Consider the following 18,117-nt stretch of genomic DNA (forward strand, 5'->3'; position numbering starts at 1 on the left):
GCATATACGCAGTTACTAGACTGTAGATATTCTACATTTTTGGAGTGAGGGAAATAATAAAATCCCACGTACATTTCTACTTTTATTTTAATTGACAGAAAACACTTGCACGTGAAATGTCTTCCCTTCCTACAGACCACCCATGAAAACTGCAGACGATGGTGTTCTTCTCCTTATTTTCTGCACCACTCATGCCTGGTTAAGTCAAACGTAAAATTGGAATTGGACGTACGTTTAAAATACACAGTAAATGTCTGAGTATACCCCCAAACTCACAACTCTGTGGGTGTTCACCTCATGTTCCCTGAATCTCCCTCCCCACTCTGCTGCCTCTGACCTTAATCCTCCCCACTGGCTTGCATTAAAGAAATGCATCCTGTTTAAAGTCCTTCGTTGGCCCATCAAGAGTTGCATACCTTTGGGCCTACGTATCTTGCGGAAAGCTTCCATCATTATACGGCAACAACAACTTTGAGCTTCTCTGACGCTTTGCTTGCCCAAATTCCCACGTTCAGACATTCTAGAATAGGAGGCTGCTCCTTTTCTGTGACGGCTACTATGGCTTTGAATCCTCTCCCTCCGTGCATGCGTTGTACCAGCAACTAGATGCTGTTCAGAAAACTTCTTACAACTAAACCTTTTGCTATTAGTTAACTTTAGGAGGTTTGCTGGTTGCCTTGGTCTTTTTACAGGGCCGGGCGCTGCACGGAGCAGCCACTGTTCTTTGCAAGTCAAGTCATCCATTCATTCATAATGCTTACTTCCATAAATGTATACATACCTGCCACAACAGATGTTTTACACTTTGTGAATCGTTTCATCGTGCATGCACAATTTAGGACTTCTGCATCTAAAAATATTTATTAGCTCTTAGTCCACTTCCAGTCATTAATTTATGAAGAGAGCCCTTCTCCCCCGAAAGACCTACAACTGTCCTATCTCCAGTTCTTATTCCACCAAAAAGGTAGACACTATGTATAAGGAGCCCACACCCCCATCCCCTTTCAAGAAGTGAATGAACCAATAGCATTTGCAGATTGTAAGGGTGTCACATCAATACTCTGAATATGTGTAGGCTTGGAATGATTTTAAGGGGTAATGTATGTTCAAACGTTCTGGCATTAGCAACTTTCAAGCTCCAAAGGGCACCTATCAAAGCATTAAGGAGTCCTGGAGAGATGTAGGAGATTTGGAAGCAAATGAGTTCAGAATGCTTACTGAATTTTCTATATCTAGACGAACAGTAAATACATTAGTTCCTGATTGGACTCTGTTGCTAGTTTTGGAAGCTTTGCAAAAACAACCTTTTAAAGTTTTAGAGTCATGTCAGTTCTTTTGCAGTTTTTCAGTTGGAATGTAGTTTTCTTGGAGGCAATTACTAATGCTGGAGGGTGGGAGTCTTAGGGGCTTTGTCCTGCAGGCCACGATTTTCGAAAATCTTTTATAGACAAGCAAAGCTTAAGATAGGTCCTTTTTTGTCCCCAAGTTCAATTCTCAGTTCTATTTGCAATAGGAAATAATCATGCCTGAGTTCATACTAAACCCTACATTTTTTAGGATGTGGTACTTCATGCTTTGGATGTAAGGCCAGCTGCTCTGATTCATTTTGAGAGGGTGTCTTCTTTTAGGAAGGTCAATTGTCAATTTCGGTTCGGCTAGGACAGGTACAAAGCAGTTTGTCCCTTTCTTGAGTAGATGGATTAGTTTAGCGATTGGGTCTGCTTATGCTAAGAAAGGTTTGCCTTGCTTAGAAAATATCAAAAAAGAAGCTGTCTAGAAGCATGTGAGCGTCATGGGCAGAAGACTAAAGGGATACAATTCTGGAGCGTTGTATGGCAGCCAATTGGGTAGAACATTCCACTTTTATAAAGTGAAGACAGATGTTCTGGAGACTATGAAACAAAGGTGCTGTCAACAGCAGTGAAGTAATCATGCTTACTAAATTTGACTGAATAAAGCACGCAGGGTGATATGTATTACTCTGGTATTGGCTTTTTTCGACCTGAAATTGATGTAGCCTGGATATGCCTCATAGAGTAATAACTAGAGGCAGGAAGTGGACGAGGAGGTAATGTTACAATTACTTACCGGTAATTTCATTACTCAGGATCCTTTCTTCCTCGCTCTAGTCATCAGCAGGGTTTGAGCATTTCGAGTTTTAAATTTCCAGGTTGCATACAACACAATTTCTGGAAGGTAGGAGATGTTTTTTTTTTTTTAGAAGGGATTTGTCAATCTTTTGGGACAGTTAGGAATGCGATAATACATTTGCGGGCCTGCCTGAGGAGATGGGTTCTCATCACAGTTAGGGGGGAAGCAAGGAGGAACATACTCAAGAGTAATGAAATTACCGGTAAGTAATTGGAAGATTAGAATTCCGATGGTGTCAAAGTGTGTGGGTGCATTGACTCAGAGCTCCATTCAAATTATCAGATCAGCAGCTGGAAAGCATCGTCTCCCTCTGTGTGCCCATTGGTGAAATAAATGAGAAAACGATGGGGAAAAAGCCTTTACGCATTCAGGACTCCAATACTTGCATCTGGAAGAAACACCTTCTGAGAGCAGTAAAGCCGAAAGACTCATACCTTCTCAACACAAGATCTCCTTCCAGAGACAGTGTGGGCTGGACCTTGCTGATATCTCAGAGGGGCTTTCCCAAGCCCAGTGGAAGGATAGAAAACATAGGCCAGCGGCAGGCGGAGGATAACAACAAGAGATAAACAGACTGGAGACAAGGGCCATGTTTGGGCGGGTATAAAGATACACAGCAGTGGCACAAACAGAGAATTGTGAAAGTGAGAATGGAAGGCCTGGCAATGGCCACTGGTGGCTCAATCCTTATGTTATTTATGTAGTGGTTTGGCAGCCCACAGATAGCTAGTAATTCCGAGGGCCCAATACCACAGTCACTGCTGCTACATGTAAGATTGCTATGATCCAAGAGACGAGACCAGGGAGACATCATCCCCACCTCACATAAGATCTTCATATACGTTGCCACTGCTGAGAATGGAAGGAGAATCCTTTGACACTGCAATGAGAGGAGGTAACCTGAGCAAAAGGCATACAAGTAACTAGGGGCATAGCTTCACGGGGGGGTTATTTGGTGGTGTTACACTGCCTACCCCCAATAAATGTATTATTTAATAAAGAGTTGGGTACAGAAGCTTTCAGTCAGGTATGATAAGATCTCTGTCGGAATTCACAGGGTTTTTAAATACTCAGTTAAACAAAAACGCACACACATACACTCTCATCTCTGTTTTGAAGGTCTTAAGACATGATTATTTCACAACATTTTGTGTTTTAAGTACCTCTCACTATCAGCACTCATTTCCCTTTCCACATGCCCTTAAGCCCTCCTCATGCGCTGCTTCTCATTTAATGATTAACCTGATATGGCACTGCGATTGTTGGAAAATCTGAAGCCTACACCTCTCAAGTCTTACTGACCAAGCTGCGCCCCTGCAAGCATCCCGGGCCCAAGGGGGACTGAGAGTGGAAACAAGGCCCACACACAATGCAACAGGGACACTTTGTGCAACTTTGAGCCATGCTGAATAATGGAAAGACAAAGGTAAAATAAATATATAGTTGGTAGGAGGTGCACCCTGTCTCTTTGGGAATAAGTGCAACAGAGTAGTAACTCATAGAAAGGCAGCACCTTAGGAGCCTGGGGTCCCTTGAAATATCCCTAAAGTTCTAACACCCAGAAGGGGATGAAACGCAATATTATAGCAGAACTCAACGGAGTAAAGGGTCTGACATCACTGACTGAGCGGCTATTCTATTGAAAATTGTGCCCGACTGCCGCCTAAAGACACCACTGAACTCATGCCCTTGCCTTAGAGGAAGCAATTTCTCCCTAGGTCTGTACCTAATTGGTTACTGTTGGACCTGGCTTTTTGACAGGGTCATCCCCAAACTTTTTGCCTCCTTCCTCCTATTTTTTCTGACCTGTTGTTGTTGGCTTTTGACCTCTGGGCACTTTACCACTGCTAACCAGTGCTAAAGTGCATATGCTCTCTGTGTAAATTGTACTGTTGATTGGTTTATCCATGATTGGCTATTTGATTTACTTGTAAGACCCTAGCAGAGTGCACTATATGTGCCTAGGGCCTGTAGATTAAATGCTACTAGAGGGCCTGCAGCACTGGTTGTACCATCCACTTAAGTAGCCACTTCACCTTGTCTCAGGCCTGCCATTGCAAGGCCTGTGTGTGCAGTTTCACTGCCACTTCGACTTGGCATTTAAAACTACTTGCCAAGCCTAAACCTCCCCTTTTTCTACATATAAGTCACCCCTAATTTGTGCCCTAGGTAACCCCTAGAGCAGGGTGCTGTGTGGGTAAAAGGCAGGACACGTACCTGTGTAGTTTATATGTCCTGGTAGTGTAAAACTCCTAAATTCGTTTTTACACTACTGTGAGGCCTGCTCCCTTCATAGGCTAACATTGGGGCTGCCCTCCTACATTGTTGAAGTGGCAGCTGCTGATCTGAAAGGAGCAGGAAGGTCATATTTAGTATGGCCAGAATGGTAATACAAAATCCTGCCGACTGGTGAAGTCGGATTTAATATTACTATTCTAGAAATGCCACTTTTAGAAAGTGAGCATTTCTTTGCACTTAAATCTTTCTGTGCCTTACAATCCACGTCTGGCTAGGTTTAGTTGACAGCTCCTTGTGCATTCACTCAGACACACCCCAAGCACAGGGTACTCAGCCTCACTTACAAACATCTGCATTTTGAATGGGTCTTCCTGGGCTGGGAGGGTGGAGGGCCTGCCCTCACACAAAGGACTGCCACACCCCCTACTGGGACCCTGGCAGACAGGATTGAACTGAAAGGGGACCTGGTGCATTTCTTAGCCACTCTTTGAAGTCACCCCCACTTCAAAGGCACAATTTAGTATAAAACAGGGCCTCTGCCCTACCTCATCAGATACTTGCTGGAGAAGAAACCTGAACAGGAACCTACATCCTGCCAAGAAGAACTGCCTGGCTGCTCAAAGGACTCACCTGCTTGCTTTCTACAAAGGACTGCTGCCTTGCTGTTGGCCTGCTGCCTTGCTGAACTCTTGTCTGGCTGTAAAAGCGCTCTCCAAGGGCTTGGATAGAGCTTGCCTCCTGTTCCCTGAAATCTCAGGACCAAAAAGACTTCTCTTTTTCATTTGGACTCTTGGTGCGCCGAAACTTTCGACGCACAGCTTGTTCTGCGGTGAAAAATTCACTGCACGCCGATCCAGAAAGACGCCGCTAGACGCGACGCCTGCGGTGCGACCGGAACTTCAACGCACGGCCTCGCATGGACAACGCCACCTGACTTCCAGAGGGGAAATCGACGCAACGCCTGCCGTGAGAAACAACGCACACCCTCCCGGAACGACGCGCAGCCAGATAACAAGCCGAGGAATCCACGCACAAACCCTGGGACATCTGGTAATCCCGCGATCCATAGAAGGAGATGGTCAGTGTGCCAGAAAACGATGCACGTCTTCCCTGAGGGAAAAATAACGATGCAAGTCCGTGTGTGAAGGGGCGAAACCGACGCACACACCATTTTTCCACGCATCTCCTCTTCTGCGGCCCTCTGCAGAGATTTTCCACTCCAAACCAGGTAATTTGTGCTTGAAAGAGACTTTGTTTGCTTTTTAAAGACTTAAGACACTTTGGGGGTCATTCCTACCCTGGCGGTCATGGACCGCCAGGGTAGGGGACGAAGGAAGCACCGCCAACAGGCTGGCGGTGCTTCAGGGGCAATTCTCACCGCGGCGGTAAAGCCGCGGTCAGAAAAGGGAAACCGGCGGTTTCCAGCCGGTTTTCCCCTGCCCCAGGGAATCCTCCACGGCGGCGCTGCAAGCAGCGCCGCCATGGGGATTCCGAACCCCTTCCCGCCATCCTGTTTCTGGCGGTTTTCACCGCCAGAAACAGGATGGCGGGAACGGGTGTCGTGGGGCCCCTAGTTTATTTGAGGCCGAGCATCAAAAGTGAGAGATAAAAGTTAAAAAAAAGATTCTGCGCAGTGTTTGCTAGGCGAGGAAGCAATTACTCTAGCACCAAAACAGGGCTGAGAACCAGTGCAATCCAGGGGTTGAGCCTCTATCATTTCAGGGTGGACACTACAGAACACGTATCCTGGCAACCTGTAACCGGGAAAAGTAGTGGGATGCTCCTCTGCATACATGTAGGCTACTTTTCATCACTTGTGAATTAACTCAGAATCATCACAATGAGAAAACGTTTCAAGCCTGCTCGTCTGTTAATTTACAAAGGTTCAGGTTTCCAGTGTATACTTTGGTCTGCGCGAGTTTACTCCAGGGTGGAACCAAGAGATCATTTACAGTATCTGCCGATGCCCAGTAAATGCCACATGTTACTCTTAAGTCAATCCTGAGTGAACATTTAGGGCACCATACTTGCTAAGTGTATTCAATCCATACCCAGGGAATGTTCTCTCAGTTTCGGAAGTACCCTATCAAGGGCCTGTTCTGGCTGTGTGCAACTTGCACATGCCTGTACTTTACCCCTCTGTCAATTTCAGAGAGCATCTCTTATGTCATGTTTTCCTGAACATGCCTTGGAGCTCTTTCTCATCACCTATGGATGTACATGGATTGCTTTATACAGTACATTCCCGCAGGCGCCTCACGGTTTTCCTGGGATTATATAGAGAATGACTGTCGTATAGCAGTTGCTGTGGGTTGCTCTATTGTAGCCTCAAGCTGATTCTATAAAGATCTGCAAAACAATTCGCAACAACCGACAATTTGTGTAAAGTCTGCACGCTGTGTCCCACTCCTTTTCTATCCATGACACGATTGGGTGCTGCAACCTAAGAAAAGGTAAGAGCACCACTCCCCTCACTCTCATGATAACAGCATGCTCCCCCCTTAGGTTACATTACAGCTCAAAGCCCTTCTGCTCAAGCGTTTCCTATGGTGCAGAGGGCTACCCATTCACTAATGTGCTTTGGCGCCCTCTTACGAACATGAGCCCTTGTGCAAACGCAGTACACGTTACAATACATTAAGCATGGCTTGTCAGCTGTCACTGCACAAAGCAAGGGTTTCCATCCATTCACATTGTTCCTAGAAAAGTAGGATATTTCATACCATTTACTTTTTGTTCATGGGAAAACAGGGAAGAAGCAGTCAAACCCCTTGATGAAGCATGTCAAATACTCAAGACTTGCTGTATGCCACACAGATCACCCAAGCACACTGCTAAGGACAGCGATGCCGAATAGACCTGGGGCAGATACTGCTGGTGCCTGCCTACAAGACATGAGTGGACCAGGTACAAGTAGATTTTTCGCTTGTCTCCCTCTGTGAAACTACTCTCCTGCGTCGAGACAGCGAGGAGGGCCTGGGCCTGTGGACACACAAAGCTAATGTTGTTGCATGAACACCCAACGGATCAGTTGGAACTAGACTGGGGAGAGCCATCCTAGAACTGTAACCCTTACACTGGTGTCTGAAAATGAGTCTTGAAGATTTGGAGACTTTTTATTTCAAGAAACCAGAGTTATTGGGACCGCTTCTAGGTTTAGGCTTTGAAAACATAACTGTGAAACAGACGTTTTCCTTACAATATACATAGATGAGGCTTTGGTTTCACTGGGTTCCTCCTTTTTCATGTTTGGCTTTTTTAACTAGACTCTTTCAGCCACTGAGCTTCAGATGCGGTCAATCACAGAGCAGCCCAGAGGAGTATTTCTCTCTTACCTAATGCTTTTGGGTGTTTAGGTATTCCCTTCAAACGCCCAATGGAGTGCATGCGTTGCAATGCATGCCGGACTACTTCACATCTCCTTGCATCTCCCTCTGTCAGAGCCTCATTGATAATCCATGCACTAATGCAAATTTATGCATCTCTCTGTTTACACAGACCTATTTTCTTTGCCAATATTTGTCAAACGCGTGAATGTGAAAATATAAGAGGCACAAAAGCACTGTTTATAATTCATGGCAGTCTGGGTGTCATTTAGGGAATTTCATTTGTCACTTAGCAACTGCTTGCAAACCATGTCGCTGGCCTTGTGATTTCTGCAGCACAGAGTCAGTGACAGTGTCAGAGAGTAAATATGGCTGCCGCCACTTGCTCTCTACGAGTGGCTCATGATTGGCACACAGAGAGTGACGGGATTGCTTCTTCCCACCTTCCCATCTCACCAGTATTGGATGTGGTGCAGGTGGGAAGAAGGGGAGGGCACAGGGGAGAGACGGCTCTCGTGCACTGTATCTTCACTTGCCACCTCTAGGACATGCTTTTGCCATTTGGCCTACTATTTTTTGAGGAATTTTGGACATCTGCTACTTTGATCTCTGTAGCAGCTAGACCTACGAAACAGATCATACTAACTTTTGTGGATTGGTGGCTGTGGAAAGGTGGTCTCTCCTCTGACCCCAAGGACATATGGATCTCAGTCTAAATGGAAAACCTGCTTGCTCTTTGGAACTTATCTTTTGGAGTTGGTGAGGAAGCAGAGACTGATAGAAAGGAAAACAGCGAGGCTAGCTGAAGCTGGGGATTTTTTCTGCCTATTGTCTGTGGAAATGCTTCACTGTGTCAGGACTGTGCAGTAGAACCTCTGTACAAAGTAAGCTGTTGTTGAAGAGAAATGCAGACATTTTATACTGAAACTGAACAGTAGATGTGGGAAGCCTTGTACCTTAAACCATGGGCTGATCCACCAGTTCTGAACATATGTATTGGACCTTGTCTTCTTTCTCCCACTTTTTCTCCCATTTTTTCTGACCTGCGTTTGTTGGCTTTAAGACTCTGGGCCCTTTGCTGACCAGTGCTAAAGTGCATATGCCCTCTGTCTAAATTGTATTGGTGATTGGTTTATCCATGATTGACATATCTGATTTAGTAGTAAGCGCCTAGTAAAGTGCACTATATGTGCCCCGGGCCTGTAAAACAAATGGTACTAATGGGCCTGCAGCACTGATTGTGCCACCCACATGAGTAGCCCTGTAAACATGTGTCAGACCTGCCACTGCAGTGGTTGTGTATGCAGTTTTAAAACTGCAAGTTAAACTTAGCAAGTGCACCCATTACCAGAACCAAGCCTTCCTTTTATTACATGTAAGTCACCTCTAAAGTAGGCCCAGGGCAGCCCCAAGGTCAGGGTGCAGGGTATTTAAAAGGTAGGACATGTACTGGTGTGTTGTACATGTCCTGATAGTGAAATACTGCTAAATTCGTTTTTCACTATTGCAAGGCCTGTCTTTCCCATAGGGCAACATGGGGATTGCCTTGAAATATATTTTAAGTGTAATTTCCCATTGGGAGCAGACAGAGATTTGGAGTTTGGAGTCTCTGAACTCACAATGTAAAAATACAAATTTGTTGAAGTTGGTTTTTGAGTTGTAAGTTTTAAAATTACACTTTTAGAAAAAGGGGATTTTCTTGCTTAACCATTCTGTGCCTATGGCTGTCTGAAGAATAACATATGGGTCAGAATGGTGTTGGGCCATTGTGCGTTCACTCTAGGCAGTCACACAAAGGGAGCTGAGGTGTGCCCTGCATATCCTGATGGCCCATCGCCAGGTTGATGGGTCTTCCTGAGCTAGATTGGTGGGAGAAGCTAACACTTGCACGCAAAAAAGAGCTGTGTCTTTCCTCACACCAAGCAATCTCCAAACCCCTGGAGTGTGTCTGGAGCCAGGGCAGGGAAAGGCAGGGTCTTGTGCACTACAAAGACTTCTCTTTGAAGTTTGCCTAAATCAAGGACAGAAATGGGTATAAGTACTGGACCTCTGACACCACATAGCTAGAATCCTTCTGGACTGACGAAATTCTGACAGGAAGAAGAGCTGGATTCTGTAGGAAAAACTGCCACTCTGTCTATTGCTTTGCTGTGCTGGCCTGCTGCTTGCTGCTTCTGTCCTGGGAGTTAAAGGACTGGACTTAACTTTCTACATCCTGCTTCCAGAGGTTCTCCAAGGGCTTGGACTAAGCTTGCCTCCTGTTAAGAAGTCTCAGGAACATCAAAGACTTCACCTGCCAGCACCTGGTCTCAGTTGCTGAGAGTCCTGACTTTGCAAATGGTGCCAAGTCCAGTACCTGGGCCTTTGGGAGTGAGCTCTGGTGCAACAAGGAAGAATCTAGTGCATCGATTTCAAGAACGCCTTCGGAACTGGTGCTGCTCTCTGATGCTGTGCCACTGCCTGCGTCAAAGCCGTGGTCCCTGCTGAATGCAATGACCATGACCTACAGTGCAGGCCCAACACTTCTGAAGTCCCACCACAGTGTGAGTCCAGAGTGCCATGTAATGGACGTCCAGAGTACCTGACTCTGCCACAGCACCTGTGGCCCCCGTGGTGTGATTGTGACACTGCAAAGTCTGTGCCTCACATTTCGACCTGCTGGAGTCATTGACCCCGTATTGTCATAAGGAACTGAAGCCTCACCACCAATGCCACATCACCTCCTTGGCAACCATAAGGAACTGACGCCTCAGATCCCCGTTTATCCGAAAGGAACCAATGCCTCACCTCCTCAGTGACAATAAGGAACTGATGCCACACCGGCTCCAGCGATGCCTCACCTCCTTGACTCTGTGCAAAGTCTTTGTTTCCTCATTGTTTTCGAAGGTCTTAGTAGACCTGCCCCCAAGTATTGTAAGCCTGTGCTGTTTTGCTTCATTTATTTCATTGATATTTCGGCAAAAGCAATGTGGATACCGTAATTTGTATTTTCTCTTTTCCTACTTTAAAAACACGCAGACTGCAAAGTGGCTAAAAAACCCAAGGGTTTGTTTTTGCCCTAATGACGTGAACACTCTGTCAAGCGTAGTGATTACAATGCACTGTCTTTAGATGCAAACAAGCACATGCTAAGCACAGTCGGCGTTTTACAAGCAAGACATCACCTTATCATTTCGACGGTAAAGAGGATACTCTTCTTCTGAATTTCTTAGCTTCATGTGATGCTCATACTGCACCAATCTATACGGATCGCTCCCCTTTAAATAGGCATTAATCCAGCAGGCAATCTCCTCTCCACAGTCTTTCCCCTGGATTTTGTGTCCAAACACCCTGACAGAAATAAAAAAGCATGTGTGAAAGTTCATAATTTTCTACAACTTGAAAAATCGTATTTAGCAAGCACAGCGAACGGTATAGAATCATGAGAATATTCAGTATACTTAAAAAACAACATTTTGCTATAGTAAATTGATCAATCTTTCAAATATCTTGGTCCACTGAGTGGCACCGAAGGAGCCCTAATGAAATACAAAGCTACTGTGAGACCATCTCACCTCCCTGCCAGCACTATACAATTGCACCTCTTCCTCAGCTCTCCCAGCTCCTGAGCAGAAGTTATTCCCCTGGGTTGGAAGGACCTGGGCCAATACCCTCACCAGATCTCCACTCCTCCTCGCATTTTTGGCAATTACATAGCAGAACAGAGTCAATATAGAGTGGCACAGTTTCTTGCACATAAGATAATAGGGCAGTTATAGCACATTATAATCAGTCTGGAGGTTTATCCACCAGCCACGAATATAGCTAGTAGGCTACCATTAAAAAACTGAAGGTGGTCCCTCTGTGCAAATAGCTATATCCATGGAGAGCCTACATTCATTCTTTAATGGCTGCCTACTAGCTAATTTGAATTACATAGAGTGCCCATGGACTGCTATAACTATTTATTTATTTTAACCTATTTAATCATTTGGTTTCAATCTGTTTCTTATGTTGTCTCAATATGTATCACCCACTTGATTAAAAGATATTTGTTTTTAATAAGCAATTAATTCATGTCAGCCTAATCAATAACTTTTGACTAAATGCAATAATTCATGTGAGCATAATCCAGTATGCTCAAGTGAATAATTGGACCTCTCACGGATACTGGAAGCATTAAGTTTAGAAGTATTAGAAATGCTGTTCCTATTATAATCAACAGTAGCTAACAATAAGAACAAATATTTATAATCAAGGGCATGATATATATTGGGGCAAAGAAATAATGAGATTGAAACCAAATGGACAAGAATCTTAAAAACATATTGCTCTTTCTATCTTTGGATGGGGGTTTCCTCAGTGTTGATGGCACAGACCTGACACCAGGTTAAACGTTTTAAGGGAGGAAGCCGATGATCAGATGCAGCTTTAATCACCGTCCACAAGGGCACTGACCCTGTAGCCTGTCAAAGTATCCCCATGAGTGGCTAGTCATCTACCTGAGACCTTGGCCTGAGAGAATCCAAGATCCAGGGTAGGCTTCACCAGGTAGGCCTAAGGACAGAAGACATGGTAGTGAGCCTTAATTGGCTACTGACGACAGGTGCCCCACTGACATCAACAGAACAACCAAGAGCACTCCTCCCGACACAAAGGAGCTACCTGAAGTGGTCACTGATTTCACTGTAGGGAGATAATGCCTACTTTAAGGACTGGTTGTTGCAGGTGTCAATCTCCTAGAGTGAGGAAGTATCTATAAAATCGTGGAGCCAGGGGATCTCTCATCTTATGTACTTTTGCAGTAAGGGGTCAGTCAAGAAGGAAAGCTGTATCCTCTGCTGATAAGGTTGGATGCCCACATTTTGCATCCAGTGCAGAAGCCTGAAGCAAGCTTGGTGAGTATGGGTCCTCCCTAGAACTGTTGTGAGGCAACATCCCTGGAACTCCCCCTAACTCTGCAAACCCAGCCGACTTCCAGACCAGATCATTTGGAGACTGTAAACTCTTTAGCATTAACTTCAAGTTCACCATTAAGAGGTCAGAAGACACCCTTTAACTTTTCCACTTACCCGATAGGGCATTCAAGTAACCATTTTGAGATGGATGCCAGACCCAAGAGATTACTCAAATGCTAGGACTTCCAGGCACCATTTCAGACTGTGGTGTTGCAATGCACTCAGTCTGGATTCCTACCTGCAGCTAGGACCTCACTGGTAATTTTCTTGTTACACTGTGGTTGTCAGCCAGCCCACTACTTTCACATCTGGCCCGAGGCAGCCTTACCATCAGAGCAGCCACAGTGCAGCATTTACTAACTCAACTCTTTGCAACTATACAGTTATTGTGCCTTACACATCGTTTAGAATCCCAGGAACCTGCTCAGTATCAGGCCTAGTTTTTTGGTTTAACTTGCAATCTAGAGTAGGAATGCATTCAGCTACTATTATGACATATACATTTAGAAGTGCTTGTTCATAGTGAATGGTATGTTGGGGTTATCTACAGTGAACATTAGCCATGATAATGTGTACTGTCAGGAATTCTCCAATATCTCTTGTAACACAAGCCCTACTTGGCCCATAGGCCACATTCTTGGGCCACGTAGGGCCTAAACTATTAGGAGAACCACACTTGCCTCACTTATATCTGTACTCCTCTTTTTGCATGATCACCCTGATTGTTAGGACTGATGGTGCTGTTTTTTTATTTTGTGCACTGGTTCTCTGCTAACTAGGCCCAGTGCATGTGCTATATCCACTTTAACATGTTGAAATGAACTATACGCCTTATTGGCACATTTACCATATTTATAAGTCTTCAGTATATAGTACACGGTGTACGTGGGCCTGTGAGTTAAAAATCACTAGTGAACTGCAGCATCCATTGTGCCACCCACTACAGTGACAGTGCAAACATGACTACAGGCCTACCATTATAGCCCAGCTGTGATAGTTTTAAAACTGCAACTCCACCTGTCAAAATAAACCCTTTTGACAGATCAAAACCTTCCTTTTGAATATTATCAAGCCACCCCTACGAAGGCCTTATGAGCCCTAAGGCAGGGTGCATGATATTTAAAAGCAGGACATGTAAAAATTAAATTTTACACGTCCTTACGGTGAACAAGCCACTAAAGCTATATTCACTGTGGAAAAGGCTGGCAGTTCCATAGGAAAACACTGGATTACCTACTTACTTTTAATAATGCTAATTTCAGTTAGGAAACAACTAGAAATATAATCCAATGCTCTTTTTATTAGATATTTAAAAGCCAATATAACTGTAAAAGTATGTGGCCGACAAGGGACCTTCCTTAGGTGTGATTTTTTTATTTCTCCCGCTCTGACCTTTCTAAACCAAAAGTCGACTGCTTTAGCAGGACCTCATCCAGCAGCTATGTGGCCTTGTGGAACCCTTTTTGGCCATAGCTTAGTACCTTGCATCACTGAAGATTTTTGACTTCTGTTTCAGAGACTAAGGGCCTGATTTAGACCTTGGTGATGTTACTACCAAGCCACTTCAGCGGTCGGCCCGAGAAGACCGTCAAGTTGGCGGTGTTCCACCTGCCGTATTTAGATGTAACAGTCCTGCAGGCAGCGTACTGGCAGCGGTTCGCTGATAGCAGGAGACAGCGGCAGGACTCAATGGACTTCATACAATGGCAGCGACTATGGAAGGGAGGTAAGTGACACACATGCACTGTCGCTTAGCCATAGATGCACCCCCCCACTACACACAACACGTATGCACAATTACCCATTGCCAGTCTGACACACCACAACCGGTACATGCTAAAAACGCACAACACACATCCATAACACAACATACACACAATATTGACACTGCGCCTACACACCACACAACCACAACAAACAACACAACTACACAGTCAGCTACACAAACACACACACACACCGATCACCCAGCCAGTTGCATTGCATGCACACATACACATAATGACTCACACACACAACTCCCAGCGCAACATGACAGGTACAGGTCCCATGGCAATGTGCACACATGGACACAGTTGAGAGGTGTGAAAGTACAGTCATTGTGGTCCCAGCAGTCATTTGCCAATGAATACTGGCACCATAATGACAGTTGTGTATGTGTGTGATATGTGTTGTGTACCAGTGTGCCCCCACCAGTGTCTGACCCACTCGTGTCCTGGACATACACATGTCACAGTGATTAAAAAAATTACTGTGACATTGCTATGCTTCCAGTGGTCACCGCCTCCTGCGCAGTGCCCATCCAATGTACCCTGATAAAGCGGTGTCCCTACCTTGTAGTCCGTTAACGGTGTGGTCGTGTTTTCTCTGTGGGTCGGTGGAAGCAGCAATGGCAGGTGTTGTTCAATCGTGTCCTGAGAGGGAAAGTGGTTAAAAGGTGAGTGGATGTCGGACAGGTCGGACCGCCACTTTTTCCTTGGCAGTAAGGCACATCTAAATCTGCACGACGGGAAGGCTGGCTGCGGTCCCGCCGGCATCCCCTTTACTCTTTCCTGCTGTTGACGCTGCTAGTATTTATTGGCGGAGACAGCGGTTCGAATATGGTATTTCTTCTATGGGACCGCCAACATCTAAATACTGTGTGGACTGTTGCGGCCACAGGCGGGCTTACAGTAGAAAAGTCGACAGTGGGACTATTACTGCCAACATCAAAATATGGCCCTAAGTCAGAAGGTAAAAATTCCAACTAAATCAATACTGGTTTCTGAATGTGACCTACACTCTATTGGCCTTAAATCGCACCTAGATCCCCGTCACCTGAAACCAAATTACCTCAGTTGGTGCTAAATGTACGTACTTTAGCCTGCCAGAACTAGCTGAAAAAAAAACAGTTCCGCCAATTATCACACCTCCAGAGCTAGAATACATATCCTCTGTGGGAAGAGTTAATGTCCCTGGCTCAGAAAACAATGGCCTGCCTCTGAAAGCAAGAGAGGCCAATAGTTGTTAATTGCTAATCAGTTAGCAAGGATTAGTTATCTGTGAGTGGACATGAACAGTTAGAAGAACAAAGGGCAGCTTTAGCAGTACCTCTTTTGACTTGGAGATGCTATGGAGGGATGATCCTATTCATCCTCATGGCTTCCTCGACAGTAACACTCCAGCTACAGTAGGAGTGAAAACTAGTTTTGAGCCTTTCAGGTAGGGGAATAGTCAAGAAGCTGAAGGCATCCTTGCCTGGTAGGAGTGGAGTCCTGTCATGTTGAAACAGTGGAACTTATGTAATTTTACAGCAAAGATTATACAGAGGGTGATTTTACTGAGATATAAAAATTCCTTCATAGTGTGAATTTTTGAGTGTGTCTATTCATGATTAAGTAAGGTTTGTGTCTACTAACTATTCCTGTGATTTTCACAGAACTAATAATTACCTATAATGTGCCTTACCCATGTGATGCTTAGTGGGTTGTTGGAGATTTCAGTCCAACAGGTTCTGTCTCATATTGTACATTGACTAAGTGTTTCATACCAGAGGATTTAGAGAATCCTTGATCAGTCATGTTCTGAAGAGAATTCCAGAAAATGTATCATGACTTTGTAGCAAACAGCCATGTATATCCCTGCAGCAGATGTTAGGGAACAAAATACTTAGACTTAATCTCCGATCTCTGCTGAAATGCTCTTTCTTGCTTCTACCTTTTCACTTACATTACAGTCTCCTTATAAACGGCCCCATACCTTTGCTCTTCACTCAGGATTACTTGGCCTGCTAACTGCATCATCCCTTTCACTTGGCTCACTCAGCCTATGAATTCTTTTCTGTTCTGTGGTCAGGATGCTCATCTCACCGTTCAGTCTTCCGTGGACTGCTGGTGCTCCAAATGTATTACCTATCTCAGATCCACATTATGCCTCAGGGACATTATGCATTTCTACAAGCCTCCATTTAGGATGACTCACCTGCCACAACCCTTGGTAACAGCGTGTCTTTTGTGGCAGCGAGTTGAGTACCTGAGTGCCTCAGGTTTCTTGTTACTGCACCCTTATAGTGGCATGCTACCTTTCTCTTTCTTCAGATAGAGACAATACATTCCATTTTTCCCATACATGCTTTTCCCAATTTGTATTTGCTATATGCCTTGTTCTGTTGGTTTGCATAAAATGTGTGTGCCTTGCCAGGTATTGCCTTCCCGTTCAGATGTTAACTAATTCATTTGCCCCTAGCAAGTGGGAAGCACTGCACAAACTCCCTGTAAGATACATTTCACTCTCTCTCTTTCTCCATGACTTGAGGACACAACAATATCGCCATGAAGATGATGTAGCAGAGTCTCTATTGTGCTGCAGAGTACCAAAAGACCCTACTAGATTTTGCCTATTTGCACATTTCTTTGCACTCTGTACAAGGCCATTAAGAAACGCAGTGTAAAGATGATAGATGAGTTTCCACTTTCTTAATATTGAGTTCATGATTAGTAACTGCATTAACAAGTTCATCATGGCTCAATTCATTTTCCCTTTATACATACCTATCCCCAGGTCACATGGTGAATCTTCTATAAAAACCACTTATGATACTTCCCTTGTCATTTTTCTTCCACTAAGCACACAAACGTTGACCCACCAAAAGGCCAAGAATAGCACAAATTCAATCATAAACCTTTGAACTTTGATGACAACACATGGTTTACCCCTTGTTCCATGCTAAAACCCTCAAAGGCTTTCTATTTGCTGCTGAGAGACCAAGAGGTGATAGGGACCTAACAAAAAGTATACCAAGAATCAAGAACCACATTAACATACTGTTCCTGAAGATGTCTGTCAGAAAATGGGCCTCTAGTTAGCAGAGGTATGCACCCTGTTCAAGTAGGGACCACAATCCTAGTACGGGTAACTCTGCTACACATCATAAATTAACCTTTGCTCACCCTCAGGTAGTTTGGAATAGAGCAGGCACGCTTTACTTAGAAGGCAATGTGCAGAGTATTTGTGCAACACATAAAACAGTAAAACAGTGAGAACACCCCACAAAAATACACCACATCAGGATAGAAAAATAGATCTTAATTTAATGAACAAAGCAAGACCAAAACATAAAAAATCCAATGAGTAGAAGTTGAAATATTAATTTGTAAAGAATATCTGCAAATGTAGTGCTTAGAATCTTAAAGTGGCAATTGGGGCTATCTGGTTGCGCTAGACTGGGGTAAATCCAAAAGTTTAGGCTGGCTGAGATGGAGCACAGGCCAGCTACAGGAACCAGCTTTGTACCGCTGAAAAAGTACCTTGGGTGGAGGGCTGCATTGATGTCGAAGATCCGATGCGAGGAACAGAGTGGATGATGCCAGTTCTGACCCTCCAGTCAGGGATGCGTCATCGTCGAGCCATGCATTCGCTGAAGGGGTGTCCGCGAGCAGCAGTGTGGTGTTGAACTATTTGCGATAAAGGCAATGAGTCATTGCTGA

At 44.7% G+C, this 18,117-nt stretch overlaps 1 protein-coding gene across 1 annotated transcript in view; it reads right to left on the reverse strand.

Annotated features, from left to right (window-relative positions):
* LOC138295511 (mitochondrial amidoxime-reducing component 1-like) overlaps positions 1-18,117 on the reverse strand; it is a 139,285-nt gene that overhangs the window by 21,180 nt on the left and 99,988 nt on the right. Inside the window, exon 3 of the mRNA XM_069233861.1 lies at positions 10,880-11,045. Coding sequence (XP_069089962.1) covers positions 10,880-11,045 — 166 coding nt within the window. The remainder of the gene's footprint in view (positions 1-10,879; positions 11,046-18,117) is intronic.

The sequence above is a fragment of the Pleurodeles waltl genome, chromosome 5 (assembly GCF_031143425.1).
Source record: "Pleurodeles waltl isolate 20211129_DDA chromosome 5, aPleWal1.hap1.20221129, whole genome shotgun sequence".
Classification (NCBI taxonomy): domain Eukaryota; kingdom Metazoa; phylum Chordata; class Amphibia; order Caudata; family Salamandridae; genus Pleurodeles; species Pleurodeles waltl.